A 24,104-nucleotide genomic window follows, 5' to 3' on the forward strand; every position below is an offset into this window, starting at 1 on the left:
AAGAGTGCTCTCCATGGAGAGACACTGACACATAACTCTTACCAAATTTGAGTCGTATAGAGAGTTAAAGGAAGATTTTCATCTATCGTACAATAGAGGTGCCTCATATATCAGCTCAGTATTCTGATGACAATGCACATACCAGCTGCCTCAGCAGCAGCCAGTACATCAGAATACTTGATTTACTGAAAATTCCACTCAGGTTTCCTTGATGATGTTAAGGACTGAAAGTTTGTAATGCTGTTGCACCAACATTTCAAGCTCTTGCCCAGGCTCAGTACAATGCATTATCACTGACATCGTAACACTGCTCAAGAGTCATTAGTGTCACTTGTAGTGCCTTTTGCACTGATATGGTATCACCTCTAAAGAAGCTGTTTAAACGCCAGTGGAACTAGATTTCCACAACTGTCTGGCTTTCAGTTTTTGATTCAGTGCTTTTTTCCTCTTCCTTAAATGTATTGGTTTGTGCAAATAATACTGTATCAAAGCAAATCTGATGGGCCAAATCACACCAGGTGTAGCTCCACTGAAGCAAAATAATACTAGTACTATATGCCAGGTTCTCAGGTCCGCTTTAACTCTGCTTAGGTGAAGATGATACTAATTTTCTCAGATAGAGCAATATATTATAACTAACCCCTGTCAAAAGAAACCTTTGTGATTTTGACATGTGTAAGATAACACTTCAGCGAAGCCCATAGACTTACTCAGAAACATGCATATTTCACTGTGCTGTCTTTTGCTTTATTCAGTAATGAAGCTGATGCTTGCAAAAGGTGGCAGATGACAGCTGCAGAAACAGGAGACCTTTGCTTATCCTCCGAACAAATTGCCAGGCAGCTGAAGCAGAGACCTTCCTCATCCTCTTTTGCCAGCTTGTCTCAGCTCTCATCTTTGGGATGTGGTTTTTGCCCTCATTCAGCCCCTGCTGCCCCTGCTGTATCTCCCAGAATAGGGGAAAGGTAAAACCTGTTCACACGAGTGGGCTTTCGTCTTCAGGGAAATTAGAGCAAGATCACAAAAGACTCTGCACAAGGTGCTGTATTGCTAGCATTGCCTGGATGTTACTGTACTCATCTCTTCTTTTCCACTGCCATGAGACAGGCAGGTATCTCAGATCTCTTTCAGCAGACTGATATTTGTTGTATTGTTTCACTCTTAGTCATAAGAAGTGAAATTATTGCCCAAAATGTTACAAGTTTCACTGGCTCGAGCAAGAGTGGAAGGTCTGAATACATCATAAAATTCAGTCAGCTCTCCTGGCCCTAGCTTGAATGTAATTTTAAATGGTCTGCCATTTCACCAAAAAAAAAAAAAAGTAAAGTAGAAATTGTTTTTCCATACTCTTTATAAGCTAACAGTGCTACCTACTTCAGTCTTAATCAGCCCAAACCCTCACTATTAAGCAAAAATTACCTTTTGCTTTAGAGTAAAATGCTTATTAACTTTGCGTGTCCAATGTCTTGTATAATGTACGACCATAATAAGCAACTTCTATAGCATTATAGCTGTGTTAGTATGGATCTACAATTTGCAAATAAAACCAGTCAAGCCACAGAAAATCCCCCAAATGAAAAGGCTTTCTAAAAGTATATGAGATTGCATATAGGAAAACTTGCAGGCTGCTTTTTATTTTATTTTTAATATTGCCATTAAAGCTTTACGACTTCATGTGCTAATTTCACTCATTCCCATATACCACAGAAATGTCAGGGGCTTTGTTTTGAAGCCTAAAGAAGTCAAGTTTTTAAATAAAGGACACACAAACTTTGCAAACATTTCAGCTAATCTTTAGTGAGTCTTTACTGAAGTCAAGTGGACTCAGACCTCATACTAAACAAGCATATTAGTAAAACCTTTCAGTGCCTAAACAGAAATTAAAGGCATGATACTCATTAATTTAAATTAATTTTGTAAATTAATGTAAAATAACATTTCCACTGAAAATTATTAGCAGCAAAAGAGTTGCCATGGGTTTAGTGCTGGGAATCATCTGCTCTCGTGTTGGTTTTGTTACTACTCGCTTTAATCAACATCAAAAGTAGGGCCAAAAACATAGGCAACAGCAGAGATCATTAACTCCAATGTGCCACTTCACCAATCTCTTTTCACTTCGGCCTGCAGTTCGTATTCAAACCCATACACCTCACTTAAATTACTTTGTGGGAAAAGTCAATGTTTGAAGACAGGGAGTCCAGGTTTTAACGGAATAAAGACAACAGCAGAAAGAAGTATGACAATACAACCCGTTGAGAATGGGAAGATGAATTAAACACTTGGCTTGGACTCAGTTCAGAGAGAACAAACCAACGGCAAGCACGGGTATAGAAATCTCTGCACCCTTGCACAGACACACAGTTTTCACAACTTAATCAGCTTGTTTCAGGTGAAGCTGTTGAGAAAAGTTTATAGCTTTGATGCAGAAAATGGGTATTTCGATGACTGACTCCAATACTTGTATCTACCACAAACACCAAATGAGTGAAGGGAATAGTTAAGGGGAACAACCATGTCTTCTACATCTATAATGCGGAAAGCCTGGCAACTTAACATGTGGGGAAACTGGCACCATCCAAATGGCCATAAACTACTTGAAGGCATACTCTTCCATTACATTACAGTACTATTGCTCAATTTTCTATAAATTGCAAAAAAATACAACCAGGAGAAGCTTATTAGTAATCTCCATGTCTAAGATGACAGCACAATCCCTGTCAAAGGTTCACTTGTGACATATTTTGTCATAGCTAGCTGCTATAAGCAGTCTCCATACAGTGCCTGTGAGGGGGAGTTCTATATAAATGTCTAAACATGTAACTATCATTTTCTAAAAACTAGACTGAAGAGAACGTAGTCCTTCCACCCAAATCCAGACAAAGCAATGGTATGTTTTGGTGCACCTCAGTACAGTGTGAAATACTGAAAATAAATGAATTTTGCATCTTGCATTGAGTTATTGTCAAATAGTCTCATCCCTGATTTTTATTTGAGAGCTCACATAGTGAAAAAGCAATAAAAAAAAATCAACATAAAATTTATACCTAACTCTTGTTACTTCTAGAGTTGTGCATGTTCTTAATTTCCTCCTATCAAAGCATCCCCCTACACCTCTCTCACGCTTTGGTAACTAATGAACCACCACAGCGAGGGAGCAAACGCACTCAGCTGTTCTGCACATGGCTTCAGCTAACAGGCAAGGGCAACGAGAGTCCCATTTTCCCTCTGGGTAGAAGCTCTTGTTGCCCCTGACAGACCTATCTAGAGGTCAGCTTCTACTACAAAAATATTTTTTTGTACAGATTGAAGTACTAATTAAAAAAAAAAAGAGAGAAGCTCCTGTATTTCTAACTCAGTTTGCAAACCTTGCCTGCTGTCTGTGGTCTGAGACAAGGGCAAGAGGGTTTGATCCAGCAGCATCAGAGTCCCTAGAGCGTTATTAGGAGAAAGGAGAATTAATGACATCTCTTGAGTAGGAGCTTTGCCTGCAGATGCGTGGTACGCAAGGCTTGCTCCAAAGAAACCACTTAGGACAAGGGAGATGCAGCATGTACAGGGAAGCAAGAAAATAGAGGCAAGCAAGGGAAGAGGATGCAAAAGGGAAAGCAACACACCAGCAATGTGCAGGCCTGTTATCCAGCTGGCTGCTAGGGAAAGCAGCTCTGAGGCACTGGTAACCAGATAGCCCTACCCCGTTCCCAGCTGGGGAATGAACCGATTGCGAATTAAAGCCGCTTTCCTTTTCTAACTCCCCAGAGAAGAGCAGCAGCTCTTTTCCAACTCCTCCCCCATAGTTGCAGCAGCCCTGCAGGTGCTCAGGATACTATTTTCTGCCATTCACCAGCAGGTGTGACTCAAGGTCCTGTTATTTAAAAGCATACAAAGGCTAATTTGAAGTGGAAACTGTCCTTCATAGTATGGTGGCAACTTCCATACTATGGATACAATTTACCAATTCTTCCCACTTGTCATTTCTTTCTCAGTTCCCTGTTCCCTTACAACCTAATATGCTTTACACAAGGAATCTCACGAAGCCTCAGTACATTTGCAGAGCCCAGGACTTCTGTGCAGTACCAGCACCCATCTACTGCAAGTGTCCACACACTTTCCTTCTCTGTGCCCTCCTTCTCAGCATTTTTCCTACCTACCATGACATTTCTGGGTGAAGAAGTCTATTGCTTTCAGCTGATAACATGGGTTGCTCTGATATTCACCTTTATTCTATTTAGGTTCAAACAACTTGATCATGAGAAACAGAAAACACGGAGTACTAGACTCGAAGACATTGAGAAACCTCAGGTCAAGTTTTCTAGTATGAGCTCTGCAATGGAGTCCCAAAGCCAAATGCCTGTCTAAGTATGATGGAGATATACCTCCAAGGGAAGAGGGTATAAAAGCATCTTATTGCTTTTACGTATATAGTGTCAGCATTCCTCTATGCTCTGATAAACTGAACTGGAAGAACCACCTCCATCTATTCCTCAGTGGCATGGCCCAGCTCACTCTTACATTGCTCTAGCGTACACAGACTCTGTTTATATCATAGTACCAAATTGGTTGAAATCTATGGAAAAAACATCAGATGTCCCAAAATATTCTCATGCCACCTCACACAGAAAGCCAGGTAAGCAAAGAGATAGAATACATCACCTTTGGGTACACTGGAGCTGTCACTCATCCACCCTAGGCAGCAGTTTTCCTAATGATTCCCATTAGCAAATCATTCTCCTAACGAGGGCATGCTTGGGGCAGCAGCAGACCACTGCTGTCCCATTGCACCATGACAACCACAGACACCATTCCCAACCACGTGTGCACAGGCAACCTTATGCAGCAGTAAGTTTTCACCTGCCAGAACGCAGCAAAGACATTTCAGATGAGCCAAATGCCAAGTGTCTTGATCTGTAGACTGAACGTGGTGGCTGACATAAACTCTCATGGACATACAGAATGTTTGAGGGAAGGGGGCAGGAATTGCTTTGGACACACAAATTCACGCTTTGGTGATGATTTTGGTGTGCATGTGCAACAATTAAGTATTAAATTTGTAAAATTTTACAGTGAGGGCTGTGATGGCAAAAGGGATTCTATGGCTAAGTTCATTTAAGTTCCCTTTTGTCTTCCCTTCTTCCTGTTCCCGCTTCCATCCCTCTATCCCTGTGTTCGTTATTTTCTTCCAATCATCTTTTTTCCTGCCCTCTCCTTCCCTAATGTCTCTCACTTCCTCCTTCAGCCTCTTCTCCCATATCTGAAAAAGCAGTGTTGCTATAACTAGCCACACTCAGGTTTGCCACCTGACAACAGCTAGCATAGGAAAACCATGAAGCAGGAAGAGTTGCTATTTCAAATTTCTCTATCAGCAGATGCTTTCGCCAGAAGATGCAGCAAAAAATAGGATTGCCTTAGGAAGGTGAGCAAGTGCCATCTGGGTGGAAGGCAAGGAAAGCTGAGAGATTTAAAGCAATTCTGTAAGATCACACTACCTGCAGTTCAAAGACCACGGTGCATTTATTTCCCATACATTTTAAATAACAAGCGACAGATTTGCAGCATTTTATCATTTGTACTTATGTTCTAATATGATTAGATGTGGCACATGAATCTGGTTGCGGTAGGTATTAAGACATGTATGACAGGCATTTCCTCACAGGTTACTGCACTGAGCTCTAATTTTTATTTCAGACATACATGCACGCAATTACTATTAAGAAACAGTCTATATATGTGAAACAGATTGAGTATATAGGTAAGCAAAAACCTCTAAAAGCACAGTTTTGCACTGAAAGCTGTATACATTAAAATGGCACCTTCCAAGTTATCCCTGAAAACGCTAATTTAGTAGTATTATTACAATATATTAGCCCTGAAAAGCCAAACTTCAACAGGAAAGTGAACTGGCTTTCCCTACCTACACCTTGTTCATCAGAACTGCTCCTTTAGTGAATGTACATAGATAGAAATTAAGTCAAAAGTTGCACAAATTTTGTAATAGCTTGAGGACACTCAGACAAAAGGCAGCTGTGGTTAGAATCGGGCCAACCAAATTATCAGAGACATCCTCCTCCTTTATTCGTTCAGAGAGCAACACAGCAGAAGGTCGCACCCATGACCAGATCCCATCAGCCACTATGCAGCACACCGATTCTCACCTAAATAGCTTACCAGATAGCAATTAACCATGTTGCACAAAGTGGAAAGAATCCAGCTTAACTGTCAAATCCCATATATTTTGTGTTCAGGAGAAATATAAGAAGCACTTCTGAACTGGCACATGTGATCGGGAAATTATGGAGTAAGAAGTGCAGAATACCAATGTGTTGTTTCTAATAGCAATAGAATAGACCTGCACTTTGGGTGTTGCACATTCACGTGTCACTCATGAGCCACTGTCGCAGTCTGTGGTGGACAGGCTCTTTGTGAGCTCTGTAGCCAAGGAGAAAGTTAATTCCAAACCAGGCCCACCTAACTTGTTCTATAGCAAGGGCTGAAATCAAAGAGTACACATCTATGCATCTTCTATGCAAAGTAGGGCTTCTATCTCTCTCACCAACAAATTAGCTTTGTGTTGTAACTAACCTAGGAATAATTAACATTCAAATTTACAATGCTGCTTCTTCTGTTTTCTCTTCTTTTACCTCTATTTCCCTATTGGAGTTTGTCTTTTTCATCCTTTCTTCTGAATATCACATCCCATTTCCCAGCTCTCAAATAACCATGCTTCTGTCACACCCCTGGCCCTCATTTCAACCAGTAAAAACAACTTTCTTAGCCTTCTGGCTTGCCTCAGAAAGGTTTGAGTTTCATTTCCTTTTATGCCTGTGCATGGTCACACTACATATATAAAAATAGAAAAATAATAATACTTAACATATAGTGGTCTAAGCACTCACCTGTTGCCTAAGCAACAAATAAATTAACCTGCAAAAAAAAAACCCAACTTCATCCTCTTCATGCTGAGACATAGGGAACGTACATTTCAAATTACCTAATGAAACACACTATGAAGAAAAGGACACAGCAGGTACTAAATGAAGGCACAGAATGGGAAAAAGACAAGGCAATACCGCATTTTCTGTATGAAACGAGAGCCTTACCATCCTGCTGGCCCTGGAGGTTCTGAGGACTTTGCATTCTCTCTTCCAGATTTGAGCTGAGGTCAGAGTTCACAGCTGACATCCTAGTCGAGTCACTCATATCAAACTCATCACTTTCAATAGAGCTTTCATCCTGCAAATGGAAAGTTTCGGAGACGTGTCAGAAAACATCGTACACTGTTCACGTTATATGTGCAGTTCACTCGTTCCCGTTTGTTTCACTCACACCTGATGTGGAGTATAATCATGCTAAATCTTTGTGTATATAAGCAAACAAGTAGAGCACATAAAGAACAGCAAGGAAAACACAGCATTTATGTGATATGATAATCTGACAAATGCAATTTGTTCAACTATGAGGATACTCCATTACCGCACTCTCTGTTTCCATAGTATTTTGCAAAAAGAGGGCAAGTAACTAGAGACCCCATACCATGTCCTTGTTATTCAAATTTGGTTGAGGAGAGCTCTTCACATTCCCTGCCTGAATCTTCTACCTTGCCCAAGTGAGGTCAGTAACACTGTTATGACCACTCACAGTAAGATATTTCCAAATGACGACTTGACCTAAAAAGAACCCACGACATTCCCTGGACACAATGTCACCCTTACACTGCTATGGTGTTTAAAGAAGCATCTCTGAAAATGATAAAGCTTATAAAACTTCTGAGCATGTTCAAATGACAGTCAATGGCAAACCAAAGTAACAGAATCACATGAGAATCACTTTCAAATTTATTCTGCCTTATACATCTTTAATATGATTTATCTGTCAAGTCTAATTACAGAGCACCTACTAGGGATGATAGCAGAGGGCAAAAAGTAAAAGTCCCAATGAAATATTTTGTCCCCATTTTAAAAGCAAAACAGTTTTGGACCTAGTTCAGCAAATGTTCAAATACATGACTAACATCACTTGTTTCAGTCCCACTGAAGTTCATGGGCCCACTCATGGATTAAAAATTAAGCATCCACAAGTCTTGCTCTGTAAGCTACTGAGGCAACATACAAGCCTAAGGTGATGTATTTTCAGTAACAACTTTTCTGAGATAATTACTCCTGTTATGAAGAAAAGCATTCTAAAGAACATAGAGAAAAATATGGCAAATAATCTTGTATCCCCTGAAGATCAGTTTAAAATATTTGTCCAATTATTTTTATTTTTTTTTTAACAAAAACACAGCTAACAAGATTCTGACTATTTTTCTGGGTTGCTCACCAGAATTGACCTAGAAAAATGGCAATCTTTAGAGTATTATTTACTGTATACTTGTTGTGAACTGGTTTCTACAGATACTAATATAGCTGCTTTCTTCTTTCTGAGTGCTTGGCTCTTAAATCTACTCCTCTCTTGGATCTCAGTGATGTTTCCAGCTTTCATGGCCGTTTCTCTAATTTTTGTAAGGCAAGTTCCCTGCAGTCATGGCTCTTGTTAAACTGGGATGAAGTACTGCCAAATGCCATTCAGGAGTGAGAGTGGGACAACATGAAAAGGTGATTCTGTTCTGCACCATCACACCAGGACAACAACAAATAATGAAACAAACATACCTTGTTTTCAAAGTTTTGTAAAAGACTAAATGGAAGAGTGAGAGCTTCTCTAGAGGGCACCTGTCTGCCTTGCTCAGATAAGGTGGGAGCACCCCTGTTACAGCAGCAGCACGTCCCCAAATGCTGCCCTCACACAAGAACTGTGGTGCCCACTAGCCTCCTGCCCCAGATAGACAGGGCTGAGGCACATGTCGAGCTGGTTCTGAGGTTTATGGAAACGTACGCTGCTTGTTCAAAGAACAATATCAGAACACAGACTCCCCCAGACCTTCTGGAAGGCTGTGCCTCTGTTAAGGCACAGTGGTATTTCTCATTGAATCCTGCAGGAACCAGCAAGCAGTAGCTTACATTTTCCAATTCTGAGGTTAGGCAATCTGTATGGATTCCCAGAAAGGAAGCTCTGACTATCTAATGCTTGCATAGGTATAAAACAACACACATGGGCAGCCTGTGGTTGCCTACAGCACTCTGTGGAGTATCTCCACCTCACTCCTCAAACTGTGTAAACATTTATCTGAATCTGCGTGGACACATCGGCATGTGGAGAGGAGCTGGGAGCCGCTGGCATCCTTGTACCAGTTGCTGCACAGCTGTAAATTCCCACACAGTGATGAGTTCTTTTAGATGAAGCCTGTTTCCCCTTCATCGATGGGCTCAGCTTAAAAATGATCAACTGAGGATGAGAGAATTAGGAGGCTTTCAGTCACTGTGCTAGCTAGTTGTGGGATCCAAGTTTACTCCTGCCTCAATTCCACCCCCTCCACAAGAATACAGATATGATTGATGAAACCTTGGAAACAGAGCCTTCCTACAGACCCAAGTATGTTTTTGAAGTGCATTAAATAGTTTGAATGTATGCACCAAAAATCTTCCTGCTTTGTACTACACCATTTTCATTGCCCTTTTGTTCTCAGTGCAACAAATGTACAGCCCACAGGGCAGCACCCAGAGGGGAGACTCAATAGGAGGGAAAGATGACCAGGTTGTATTTGTGCACGGAGCACTCTGAGTCAGGGGTCTCTCCCCACACCCTCCACAATTAAAAAAAAAAGGCAAAAGCGAAACAAGGATCCTGATATTTCTAGAACAGTGATGAAATCCCCATTCTATGGGGTGTTGAATAATTCATAAATCTCCACCAATACCCCATATCCACTTATTATGAAGCCACATCTGACTGATTCCACAGAAGTCAGGAGTCAGTCAGGGTCTTTGACATAATCCAGTTGCTAAGGCTGTTTTTCAAGGTTTTCTTTATTGAAAAATATCTTGTAGTCAGGCAGAAGGACACAGCATGCAGGACTGCTTTTTGGCTAATACATAGCCGGGCTTCTAACTATTTGGCAGCTCAAATGGTAAATGAACACATTTCTAGCAAAATGAATTCATTACAAATAATTTGTTAGCTGCCATCCAATTGATGAAGTACTTCTTAAGATCTGGGAAAACTCTGAATAAATCACAGAAAGAAAATAATTGTCGAGAAGAAATAAATACAATTCAACTCAAGTCCAATTCTCTCTGGAGAAGCGTGATTCTCAGCCTACTTTTCTTCCTTTTTTTTTTTTTCTGTTTTTTATGCAAAGTTTCAAAAGCAACCTCTACTCTTATTTATCAAGCTTCTTGCATTCAAGATTTCAACTGGTGTTGCCAGGGCTTCCATCTCTCACTAAAATGTGTTGCATCCTGGTTGCTAACCTTGAGAACACCATGCCATTCATTTCAGCTGTTGATGGTACTGCTTTCTAGAAGTAGACAATGAAAGTCACTGCTGAGCACAGCACTAAGTCTCAGGTGAATATGCTGCCCCCCGTTACCCTTTCTGCTGGTCCAGATAGTAAAAGGGCACCTCAAGTAGCTTGAAGCAATACAGCATTTTACCCCCAACCATGGCAGGGTGGTAAGTCATGAGATTTTTTTCTCAAGCTGATTACTTGCAAACAGCTTTGGTTTAGTTTCAGACGCACTATTTTAGCAATGAAATTACAAAGATGGGATCAACGATTGTCTTCAGTTCAGCTTCCTGGCTACTGCAAAGACAAGCACCAAAGAACACAGGAGACAGAAAAACAAAAGACTTCAGGTTTTACCTCATCTTGCTGTGAATTTAGTAGCTGCAGCTTCATGTGTTTCATATAAGCCATAGTAATTGGCATGTTGTAATCAATCATACTGGTCACCAAAGTTGGAGGTTTCCCATTATCTGCAATAAAAATATTCATTATGCATTACGTGTTAATTGTGGAGGCTACTTGAGTTTACTCTGCAGTCAAAGTCTGACAGCTATGTCATTTAGTTCTAACTTTGGCATTTTCAATTGCTTGTAGGCTGTACAGATGGGAGTCTCCCAAAGAAAAATGAAAATCAAGTTCAAACCCTGAGACGTGATGAGTTCTTCTACCCTAAATGACTACAGCACATGCACACTATCTATTCTTTATGTTTAAGCCCCCATATAAACATTTCCATAGCAAAATAAATTATTTCCTCCAGATAAAATCATATTTCTGTTAGGTGTGCATATGGTATTACACTCCATCCTTAAGCAAAAGCAGAAAATTCACTACCTTCCACATTCAGGAAATGAGATGATCCGACTTATTGAACTGTTGCAGTCTACCAAATTTTTATGAACCCTCAGTTAAGCTAGGAAAATACAAATGGGTACAAGGAATAAAATGACTTTACATCCCACCATTTGACACTAAAACTACCTTTATGATCCGCTCCATCTGGGTTTAAATGCATTCTTTTCTGGCACTCTGAGCAGCTCATTAGAAATCGTGTCACCGCTTCTCTCGGTAGGAAGGCATAGGTCTCTGAAATCTGAAATGAATAACAAAATATAGGTGTTATTATATAAGCTGATTGAACATGATTTAACAGAACTGATCATTATATTTCCAAATAAGGCGTATTATCTTATAATGCCAGGAAGCACAATGAAAGCATGTTCTCCATACTATGCAGGATTTCAAGAAATATCTATCCAATCTGCCTACTTATCATCTAACGGCTAATAATAGTCAATATTGAACAAAATTTCACTTATGTCAAAAGAGGTTTCATTTTCTGTTTACAGTTTTGTTTTGTTTTTTTCAATTTCCTTTCAGCAAAAAGACTCATACGTAACAGGCAACCCACTGAGGGATGGTTCTAAAAAAAAGTTTAAAAGTGACCTTTTTCTTATAATCAACGTCAAAAAAATAAAATGCTTGGTTTATGTGCTCTATTTATTTTTATTGTAACAATATGTAGACAGATACAGGACTCGGTGCATCAGCAGTGATGACAGTCTCCTTGCTAGTTTAACTTTGCATTTGAATGTTTTGGGAAAATATTCTTGGAAAGCTTGTGATTTAATACTACGTAGTCAAGAAGTTATTTTTACTAATGGTTATAAAATTTAGGAGTCGCTTGATTTTAAGGACTCTGCTACACCTGGAGATACCTTGAAATAACAGATTTCAGTTGTTTACCCCTTTCAGCAGTACCATTCTTTACAACCAGTACTCGCAAACAGGTGTCAAGCGGTTTCTTTTCTTTATTGAAATGGGAAAGGAGGAAGCAGTTACTGCTGGTTTTAAAGATTGCATTGCCACCCCCGCCCCCCAAGGACGCAGCAATCTTTATAGACGTTTTGCCCTGCCGAAAAGGACCTGGAGGTGATGGTCAGTGCCAAGCTGAAAATGAGCCAACAGCATACTCTCTGATCACAGATAAAGAAAATCTCATACTGGCTACATTAAGCGTATGGCCAGCAGATCAAGAAAAGTTATTACCCCTTCTACGCAGTGCTGGTAAGACAGCAGCTGGAATGATGCGTCCTGTTTGCCCCTCCACAGTTCAAGAAGGCTACTGAGAAGCAGGACAGGAGTCTGTGGCAGACCACTGTGGTAGATGGAGCCCAAAGCAGGTAACTTGAAGGAAAGGTTGAGGATTGAGGTTGGATTTGTTTCATGCAACAAAGAGTAGATTAAAAAGCAGGGAGAGATCTCATTGCAGCACACCACTGCCCGAAGGGGAGTTACAAAAACTGGTGAGAAACTCTTCAGAGGGTATAACCAGGCACAACAGCCAACAACCGCAGCCTGGGGTGTTCAAACTGGACAACAGGAAAAACTTCTTCTCTAAGAAGCCAGTGTACACCAGGTTCACCAGATGGGTGGAAGAATCTCCAGACTTAGATGTTTTCAAGACATTACTAGGCAAACCCATAGCTTTTCTGTGATTCGTTATATATGTTGATGTATATACACTGAGCAGTGCAAGTGTTGTAAGGAATCTCTAGCCCTTCTTTTCTCAACCAAGGTGATTGTCTTGCAATGGAGATAATCCCCAAAGAAAGACAAAGTGCAAGCAATAGAGATTAAAAGAAGACTCAACTGACATCTGCTTGTATTCCCTTATTGTAAAGCAGGATTTGATTTCCTATCAACCACTATGTTGATGGAAGTCCCTGTAGGGAGAGCAGAAAGATGGAGGTGGAGTATATGAAAGTGTGGATACAAGAAGGACAAGATAACTTGCTTTAACTGAATGTAAATGGAATTACATGCTGTGCAAATCATTTGTGTCCCTCACAAGGGTGCTAAGAGGAGGAGGAATGGCCAGTTTTAACTCTCCTACATGCTTCTCCTTGGCTTGTGACCTGCTTAGCCTGTGTTGAAACTTACGTTTCCTAAAACTCCATGGATCAAATTTATCAGTGACAGTCATTTGCAAAATAGCTGGAGTTAGTTTAGTGTTTGTTGATGTGACATGACTCATGGAAATACATGGAAATGATGCATTGTAAAATAAGAACGCAAATTATACCATCCTGTTTATGGTATTGCTGTTTGGGCTGTTTGTTGTTGTTTTCTTATATAACAGAAATCTTGTTTTGGGGGGGTGAAGGGGATTAGTATAAAAGCAAAATTTGTTCTGTGATAAAAATTGGCAAAGAATTGTGTGTGAAACAATTTATCTGAATATGACGGCACTAAATGAAGCCACTTTTGAATGGGAGATCCTACAAAAAAATATTTTCAGATTATTTTTCCTGTTTTTGTACAACAGAACAGATGCTTATTCACCCTTCTAAATATGAAATCATTGACTATACTCATGCTTTATGGAATCTAAAAAAAGAACTTAAAATCAGCTAGAATTTAGCATTAAGAAAATTGGTAAGTGCACATATGCAGCAACCTCTCTCTCATAACATTTAACACATTTAGCACTGTATTGAAATTAATGGAGCTTACCCATGGATTCGTTAGTTGCCTGCATTTGATAGGAATGCTCCATTTGTACTAATCAAGCATCTCTGTCAAAATTCCAGTTCTGCTCCAACAAGATGAAAATCCTCCAGGAAAGCAAGTGAGCTAAGGCCCAGATTTGATAGGCGTGCTCCACTGACTATAAGGGAACCGGGTTTTATAACTAAATTTGTCCACATAGCAGATGCTTGTGTCTCCAACATCCCACTGCGACACAATTTTAAGGATGCCCTTCCCTAAATAACATCAGTTTTCACCAACTTCCCCCCCCCTGTTTATTTTGTAATTTGAATCAATCACTTACATTCCAAGTCTTCAGCCTGTAGAAGTTGGCGTAACACAATAGGTATGACATTAAAAGAGATATGTAGAGGACATAACCCACAGCTTTTCTTATTCTTGATGCTTGAATATACACAAAAAGCTCGTTCCAATTTTCAATGCCAGAAAGATTACAAAAAAAAACCCTGAACCTCACGCCCCCAACAGTGCAGACTCCTGTTTGCCTTTCTCATTAAAGAAGGGCCCATCTACTTTACAAGATGTAGATAGCCGCTTGCTCACTCTGGCCATGCACTGAACCAGCTGGCTTAGCACCAGCTGGAGCTGTGAAGCTAACCAAATTAGCACAAGGCCGAACAAAAAATCCTATATTTCACCCCTCAGTAGAGTTTACCAGCTTGTGCACAAGGTTGGGCTGATGTAATTCACGGAGCTGGCTTTCATGTGAGTATTTCAGAGTGCAACCTGGAGGCCTGTGACACTTTCTAAGTAACTATGCAGAAATACTTTAGACAGTGGTTTGGCTTCCTCAGGAAAAATTGTTTCTGTCCTCTATTCTATCTGAAAGAAAGCAATAATGACTCAGTCCTCACTGATGCTGTATATTCTCACTGCCTTCGGTGGCCCTGCTCCTACCTCTCTTCTCAAGGCCAGTAGCTAACAAAAAATATAGCCAGTCCATCTCATTCAGTGATGTGCTGCAACAAAAGAATATTGGTTTATTGCAATTCCACACACACACACACACACAAAAAAAGACAAATGCACACAATTCAATATTTTAAGAAAAAATAAAGCCAGAAAAGTAAATTGAAATGAGGGATATTGCATTATTTACATCCACACACTGACAATGCAGACCGGCATATTTTTGGCATAACTTACAAGAAACTGCTCATGCACATGCCTGTACCAGTCAAAGAAAAATCAGTGCTGATTTACCATATTGATAAAATTACTTGGATTGCTTCAAAAAAAAAAAAAAAGTAAGTATACTTTTTTAAAATATGAAGCTTTAGAAGCATCCTTATGGGATTCATTATTCTTACTAGTGGTTTTGTTGCACATTAGTATACCTGCTGTTGCTTGTAGAAATGTGTTATCTTGTATCTGGATGTATTCTGTATCTCGGACAAATCAGAAAATAAGCAGGTTCTAGCAGGTTGGCGTTTAGGTACTGTGTACTAGATATAGCTCTTACAGCTGAATGCTTTTTGCGTTGTAAAGGGAAAGAATTATATGAAGAAGAAACTAGACGTCTGGAGCATTAAGCAAAAAGTGCAAGAATCATACAGGGTTTGGTTTAGCCTCAGAAGTCACAGAATAAGAAGCAAACATTTCCTAACAATATAGTCTGTGCTCATCTACACATATTTCATTTTAACTCTGAACTCAGAGGAAAATAAAGAGTTGACTTCAGTGGCTTCAGAGTCAAAACTTTTATGATCTTATTTCACCATTCACAAAAAAATCTTTGATATAATAGATTTTGACACATATCAACCCATCCAAAACATTGCTCAACAACGAAGGCCTTCTAGACCTATAATTGACCTATACACTGTTTACTGGATCCCATGAAGAGTACAACTACTACAAGGCAAGTAATCCAGTACCTGAGCACGTAATTTGATTTACATTGGAGCTAAGGGATGCATGCCCTAATTGTCCATGAGAAGTGTATTGCATTCCTACCACATCACCGCAGGCAGAGAAAATAGGCAAAGTTTCCTTTATGCTCTCCAATATTCAGACGATTTAAGTGCAGGATGTTGTGATGATGGAGCTTTCAAAGCTACATTTTTATGTGGAAAATTAACAAGCTCTAAACTGAAAGGCAGATTTTAGGACACATATGGTAAAGCAGGAAAGACAAGTGTGAGGAGAGGGAGTGAAATTTTGCAAGCAAACCTATTAACCCCTAAAGAATTAGCATGGAGGATGTATGTGTAGTCTGGAACATACGATGTGTCAGAATAGAGGGCTTTGTTGGTGGTGTGTGTGTATATTTTTTTAATTAAGGAGGGTAAAGCTGGGGGGAAGATGATCCAAAGAAGACTTCCAAGAGGGGAGAGAGAGAGACGGGCAGAGAGAGTGAAGATGGTAATCTATCCTGGGCCCACAGCCATCAAACCAGGTGGCAGAAATTGGTTTCTTGATGACAGAGGGCAAGCCAGCCAAGGAAAGTCCTCTCCTTTCCTCAGCAAGAGGTCAGAATAGAAGGCTGACATAGGAAAGCAGACATATTACTGCTGGGAGTTTTATCAAGAGCTCGCTACCCTGCTATACTGTGGAAAATGCTGTTCCCTCTCGTGCTAAACTTGTGCTTCACAGATCCTTTCCCTTCCCTCCCCACGTAGCAGAAGCTGCTTTCTGCGCAGGAAGCGACGGGGAGCACCTGCTAGCGGGACCACTGCCAGGACACTCAACACTTGCCCTTTGCAAAGAAGCAAGAACAAGTCCATAGAGTAGAAGTGTGCAGGGCTTGGCTGCTCTGCCGTGCACACAGGCACAGCATGGATGCAAGGATTTAAGCATGTTAAGGCCCTGCACAAACCTCGTCTTCTTCTGCTTCCCCAAGGACAAGGTCTGCCCTGGAGGGAAACCAGCCAGACCCCAAACCTGCTTCAACTCTGTTCGATCAGGGAAGTTGTACTGGAAGGAGATGGTGTTATTTCACAGCGTGACCAACCAAAAAATTCTTCCCTGAGGAAAACACATTCACTGCTCAGAGGTGACTCGCAAGCACCTTCCTGTTTTGGGAGGGGAAGAGAGTCACACCACATTTCACAATCAGAGGAAGGTTTTTCTTAGGGTGACAGGAAAGAGGAAAGGTACTCAAAAGCCTGATCCCAAACCAAGAAACATTTATTACTGCAACAGCTGGCTGAAGCACAGGACCCCAGATATTGCCCCCCACCTAATAGACTCCTGTTATGCCTCGGATGTTATATATTTATGTACTACCTATCTGAACAGAGCCTTTCCTCAAGCTGCTTTCCCTTGACACACCAGTATCTCCCCCATGTTTTACAAGCCTGCTTCTCTTCCAGCTCATCAGCCTAGTCCTCTTTTTTCATTCATGGGTTGGGAGTTTTATTAACTGACCCATTTCACAGAATTCACAGAATTCACAGAATTGTTAGGGTTGGAAGGGACCTCTGGAGATCATCTAGTCCAACACTCCTGCCAGAGCAGGGTCACCTACAGCACGTTACACAGGACGGCGTCCAGGCGGGTTTTGAATGTCTCCAGAGTGGGAGACTCCACCACCTCTCTCTGGGCAGCCTGTTCCAGTGCTCCACTACCCTCAAAGTAAAGAAGTTCCTTCTCATGTTAAGATGGAACTTCCTATGTTCAAGTTTATGCCCATTACCCCTCGTCCTATCACTGGGCGCCACTGAAAAAAGACTACTCCCATCCCCCTGGCATCCTCCCATTAAGTATTTGTATGTATTAATAAGATCCCCCCTCAATCTTCTTTTCTCTAGACTAAAGAGACCCAAGTCCCTCAGCCTTTCCTCATAAGAAAGGTGCTCCAGTCCCCTAATCATCTTTGTTGCCCTTTGCTGGACCCTCTCCAGCAGTTCCCTGTCTTTCTTGAACTGGGGAGCCCAGAAATGGACACAGTACTCCAGATGCGGTCTCACCAGGGCAGAGTAGAGGGGGAGGATGACCTCCCTCGACCTGCTGGCCACACTCTTCTTGATGCACCCCAGGATGCCATTCGCCTTCTTGGCCGCCAGGGCACATTGCTGGCTCATGGTCATCCTGTTGTCCACCAGGACTCCCAGGTCCCTCTCCACAGAGCTGCTCTCCAGGAGGTCAGCCCCCAACCTGTACTGGTGCATGGGGTTATTCCTCCCCAGGTGCAGTACCCTACACTTACCCTTGTTGAACTTCATAAGGTTTCTTTCTGCCCAACTCTCCAGCCTGGCGAGGTCACACTGTAAGGCAGCACAGCCTTCTGGCGTGTCAGCCACTCCTCCCAGTTTTGTGTCATCAGCAAACTTGCTGATGGTACACTCTATCCCTTCATCCAGATCATTGATGAATATGTTGAACAAAACTGGGCCCAGTACTGACCCCTGAGGGACACCACTTGTTACTAACCTCCAACTAGACTCTGCGCCACTAACCACAACCCTCTGAGCTCTATCTGTAAGCCAGTTCTATCTGTAAGCCATTTCTCCTGCTCAGACATTGCAACCCTCACTCACAACTCAAGTTCACTGCTGTAACGTTTCAAGGCTTTGCACAGTGGCTACGCAGACTCAACAGGCAGATATTAGGTCATCCTTCACAGGTAAAAATATTCAAGTAGAACATGCACATAGAATTTAAGGTGCTTACAGTGGCTACGAGACTTACACAAACAGTTCTTGGGTAGTTGATGCAGTTAGTTATTGGAAACTTGGTCCACATATAACATACAAAGGTGAGACATTTGCTCTATTCTTTAAATTATGAAAATCTAGCATTTTTTTTAAGAATATTAAGGAAAGTAAAGAAAATAAAATCTACTCTGAAATATAGGGCTTGATCACTAAATCTGGCCTACCTGTACCCATAACTGGGCTTGAGAGGAGGCAGAGATGTTTTCCATCTTCCATCATCACAGATAATTTGAGTTTCTTGAAGAATGTAATGAGGCTATTTTTTTCCTGGTTTGCACTGAATCACAAAGAGTTGTCCTAACAGCTTGAGCTTGTTGCATTATCACAGATCACAGAATGGTCAGGGTTGGAAGGGACCTCTGGAGATCATCTAGTCCAACCCCCTCGCCAGAGCAGGGTCACCTACAACAGGTTGCACAGGACGGCGTCCAGGTGGGTTTTGAATGTCTCCAGAGTGGGAGACTCCACCACCTCTCTGGGCAGCCTGTTCCAGTGCTCCACTGCTCCACTACCCTCAAAGTAAAGAAGTTCCTCCTCAATTATGCTGCTACTGTAGCCATAACTTTTCCCAATTACTTCCACCTCTGATCTACCCTTCAGCACTCAAATTTAAATTTTAAACACAGCTGAACAGTTGAAATCAAGAAATGCAGCTCTACAAAGGCACAGAAAGCCTGCTATGCACTTTGTTGCATGCCTTTGCAAATACACCAGACAGATTCTTTTCCTGAACGTTTCTCTCCCGTGCGTCCCCGTCTCCACTTCGACACCGCAGTTCTCTTTTCAGGGTGGGATGCCTATACAAAAATAAGTCCTTAAGGACAGAGAGTGAAAAGTACTATCCCAAAGCAACGCAGTTCCTCTAGGACACTGAGCAGCAAGTCCTAGTACAGTCATCCCTATAAGGATCCTCGGTACTTTCTCAGGACAACTTAACCAATTCCTTGCATCAGCATATTTCACCCCACCCCCTGTGGAGCCTGGCAGAGGACCCAGGAGGGATGTAGGACAAACAGCAACCTGTTTGGGCACCGCTACTTGCCAACGAAGGCACCAAGGAACACGCTCTTCTCACCTTCCGCACCTTCCTAGTCACCTGTGCCCCTGCTGAGCAACCAACTCAGACAGGCCTCATGTCACATATCCTGCCTTTGTGACCGAATTATCTCCCAGATCAAGGCCCTCAACAATTTCCCTTTTTGTAAACTTCCCTGGGAACTAGGGAACTAGCTGTGATTATAAACATCATATTAAGTATTCCTTCAGTCTGGTCTACTCCAGATACGAGTATACATATGTCAGGTCTTTTTTTTTTTTTTTTTTTTTGCTGGTGTCGATCTACCTACGGTTATGCTGGCAAGGAACACAGCCCATCAATCTTATATTGTATACAAGTAGGGCACTTGAAATGAGCACAAAACCTGCCAGTGAAATGGGAAGCTCACTCTTTTTTGCATATTTTCAAGGTTAGTCTCCCACATCATCTACATAGACTTTGTACAGTTCCCTTCCCGTTTGGTAGTGTGCACAGAAGAAGAAAATGGGACCTTATTCTAAACTTAAATATTGAATCACAGATGCTTTCCTAATAAATCTATAGGGTTTGTGCCAAGAAATCATAATCTTTGAGTTTGGTACATTGTTGCCCCAATAAAAATATAAGGCTCCCTTCCAATACACAGCTCTTTGAGAGGTGCCAAGCAGCACATCCTATTTATCTTCTTGTAGAGCACCACTGTAGGAAGTCCCACAGAAATCAGTTATAAAAATGCAATTTTTTTCCACACAGTTAACATAAACAAGTCAGTGCAGATTACAGATTCACTAATTGAGTTTGTAAGCTGTTCTGAACATGCTTTCAGAGAGACACTGATGTATTTTATCCCTTCAGTACCTGGGGTGACTCTATCAAAAATTAAAAAGACCCTACCTACTCCAAGTTTGTCACTCTATATAAATGCAAACAGTTGTTAATTAAGTCACCTTTGCAATTTCATTACCCTTCTAATCATGCTTGAGTGCTATTCAAAATTTTGAGTGGAGCAGATTCACTATTGAAAATAGAGATGCACATATATAAGCAAATTAATTACTTGAAATCAGTATGTTCCAATTCTTAGGGCTGTGCCATTAAATTTTTAGAAATACTTAGGTACTGAAAATCAGTGACAATATTTATGAACTTCCAAAGTTTAGCAATTCTGTACCAAAATTGTGGTTGTTTTCTTCCCATCATTTCTCTGTTAAAATGTTTCGGTTATCCAGTCAGAGAGCAGAAGCAATGTGATCATCGTATGCCAGGAATTATGAATAACAAAGAGCAGTTGTAGCATACAGTTTGTGTTCTCCTTCTCTTCACTCAAATTATGCGGTGAATACTTATGCATGATAAATACATTCACAGATCTCAAGGATGATTCACTTTTGACATGTAAACAAAGAAACAAGACTAAATTAATTTTGTTCCCAATTCACTTAATAAAATTAAACCCCACCAAAGTACTTCAGTTTGATTTATAAAGCTTTTAGGGTATAATTTTTTGTTAGACAGTTACCCAAGACACCACCTCTTTCCTCCTGCAGTGCCACAGAGGAGATGGATACTGCGTGGCTTGCAGGAAAAGACCAACACTACAGCTCATCATTTTTAGTGAAGGTATTTTCATGACAGGACCAGTAAAGGAGCATGCATTTCCCCAGTTAGTCTAGTAAGAGTTTAAAGCCTGTTTACTTAACCTAATTCTCATATCGGGATAGAAAACAAGAGTTGATACTAGTTTGTTCTGAAGTCTTTTTTCCTTTTTTTAAGGTATGGATGTCTATAAAAATTACATATGTGAATCCTATCCTTGGGAAATATGACTCAATGCCCTTAATAAACTAATACACCATTAAATGAATGCACAAATATTGCAGACTGTGAAAATAACACAAGCATGCATTTGGGCATTCTTATCCTCTGCTCACAATGACATAATAAGCTCAGGTATCAGTTGCAATAAAAGTTGACATCAGATGAAACTAGTGTATAGGCTATTGAATCTGCACAAACTGCTCTCAGAGAAGAGACACTAGTTGTCTTTCATGCTGTTCACAATAAACAAATTTCTTATCTGACCTGGAATCACGGGATTCGCGCAGTAGTAAATATTATACTTGGCATGTATTTGTAGAATGATGACTTGAAGTATTGTATTTATAGTTGGCAGCATTCCTTATACTTGTATTATTCTACAAAGTTTGCGACCTATACCTTTGAACAGCTTACTGAAGTAAAAGAAAATAGAAAGAGAAAGGTCAATGAAAATATTACTTTTCTAATGCTCTCTAAAAGAGAAGACCAAGTATCAAAATGGCCAAGGTGACAGATGAAAATTAATTTAGACAGTTTGTGTTTGTTCAGCCTGAAATATCACTCCAAGCCTTACAAAAGCACACCCAGATGACTGGTGTCTTCTTTCATATATCTGTCTTAAGGTCAATACTGCTGGGAACAAATTATAAGAAATTTTGCCAAGAGCTTATCCCACAACAAACCAGCTGAAATAACCTATAAATAAGATATCTGTGAAGGGATTCATAGATAAAGATATATACCTGGGGAAAAAAAAAAAGTAATGGAAAAATAGCTATTTCTTATGACTAAAATTGAAGATTTTGAACCTGTAGTTCCCCCACATTTTGGTGACCTTAGACGAAAAGTGGCTGACACGACTGCAGGTTGTTTATAAGGTGACAAACACTCTGTTCAGGGTGACGGGCCACCTCAGGGCCCTGTGCGCAGCCCCCCACCAGCCCCATCCTGCTGGGGCCATGGGTAGAGGTGCCCCGGATGCCCTGCAGCCCAGCCAAGGCGACGGGACAGGCCCTGGCTGGGAGCCCCTGCCCTGATGCCCTGGGAGAGCCCCCAGTGCTTCAGCAGCTGGAAACAGCTGGGCAGGCGGATCAGGATCAACTGCTGAGTGTGCCCAGCACTATCACAGCCCTGCACATGGAAGTTTGGCCATCCAAATCCAGGCAAGTACATACATTTTAAGCACCTTGGGAAAGTGCAGTAAATGTTTCATTAGTTCTCCATTAAAAAAGAAAGTGTTATATTTGTGCCCCTAACCACAAAAGCTATCTATAGCTATTTTAAGGCAGTGGCTGAACTGGTTAGGTCAAGCAACAACATGCAATTAAAAATCTTAGAAATAATCATTTCTCTCTACTCAGCCAGTTTATGCAGGTGTGAAAGCTGCCCTCTCAATACTTCTCTCATTGTACCTAGTAGGTTTCTGGCCTTTTGAATTTAGTATATTTACAAGTTTTCATACCATTAAACCATTAAGTATGCTTAGTCTGCAGCAATAAACTATAAGTTCATTCATATGCTGAAGTACAGCATGTCATTTAGCAAAGTTGTGGCAATACCTTCTAAGTCTTCATCCATTTAATAACAATTAACTAATACAAACCATTATAGAAAGAGTAAATTCTCTGCTTGTATCAATGAGAAAATCTCTACTGAAGTCAATGGATCTGGTCCTTATCACACAGAAAAAGGGATTTCTAAATTATGTTTTCATGCATTATTGAAAGATCTCTGAAATAAATTTGAGGGTGAGGGTTGTAGTACTAATTCAGCTGGAAAAAAAACACAAACCGCATGCCATGTAACTAAACACAAATAATTCACGCTTTTAGAAAGTGGCGTTGACTTTTAGTTGGTTGGTTGGTTTGGTTTTTTACTTACTGCTTTATACGTTCTCTTTTGTCCAGCATGTTTTCTGATTTGTTCTCCATTAGGCCCAGTTTCAACATGCATGGAATAGATAATGTCAAAGAAATCTTCTACCACGGCTACCCGCCGTAAAGACAGCTTCTCGTCTACACCTACTCCATCCTGAAAAGAAAAAAAGAGAAAAGAAAAAGTAAGGAGGACGGGATGAGTAGACAAATTATAATCATGGGACGCATTCACCTTTTTTAGCAGAGTTAAAGACCCTTCCACTGAGATCTGAAGGTCACCCACCCTGCGAATGGCAGAAACAGTATTGTAGGAAAGCTGTATGATCAGATGGATCATATGGACCCTTGCAAGCAGTCTATTTTGCCAAGCCAGGCCATTTGGTTTCTTGATAGAAAGTGATCTTTCACCCCAGTATTTTAAAAACAGAACAAAAAGTATCTGTGCTTCTTTCTCCAAATGTACAAACAAGATTCAAAGGCAGAGGCAGTCCCAAACACATGGCACAGAAATGCATTATGCGGCTGTTAACAAGAGTGCAACAGCTCTTTTATCTTCGATTCCCCTCCCAGTAAATCTGTACCTAGCACTTCATAAAGGTATTTAATAAAAGGTTTTAATTCACAGGTGACAGAGCTGACTGTAATTATGAATACAAAGGAAGTTGTTACAAACAATTTACCCCTGCAAAACCTGCTTGAAAATATACTCCACAAAGACATATCACGATATGAGGAAAAGAAAGGGATATTTTTAAAATTTGTCATTTTTGCACACAGATGCCTGG

At 40.8% G+C, this 24,104-nt stretch overlaps 1 protein-coding gene across 4 annotated transcripts in view; it reads right to left on the reverse strand.

The window, feature by feature from the left end:
- The window catches only part of NOL4 (nucleolar protein 4), a 195,958-nt gene that overhangs the window by 138,116 nt on the left and 33,738 nt on the right, over positions 1-24,104 (reverse strand). For 3 of the 4 annotated variants that reach the window (XM_009881110.1, XM_009881109.1, XM_009881108.1), the window contains exons 2-5: positions 23,324-23,473; positions 11,360-11,471; positions 10,736-10,848; positions 7,095-7,227 (exon numbers count right to left, since the gene is read on the reverse strand). In XM_009881110.1, coding sequence (XP_009879412.1) covers positions 7,095-7,227; positions 10,736-10,848; positions 11,360-11,471; positions 23,324-23,473 — 508 coding nt within the window. The remainder of the gene's footprint in view (positions 1-7,094; positions 7,228-10,735; positions 10,849-11,359; positions 11,472-23,323; positions 23,474-24,104) is intronic. The other variant, XM_009881112.1, reaches the window with a different exon arrangement.

Source organism: Charadrius vociferus, unplaced genomic scaffold (genome assembly GCF_000708025.1).
Source record: "Charadrius vociferus isolate BGI_N301 unplaced genomic scaffold, ASM70802v2 scaffold23, whole genome shotgun sequence".
NCBI lineage: Eukaryota > Metazoa > Chordata > Aves > Charadriiformes > Charadriidae > Charadrius > Charadrius vociferus.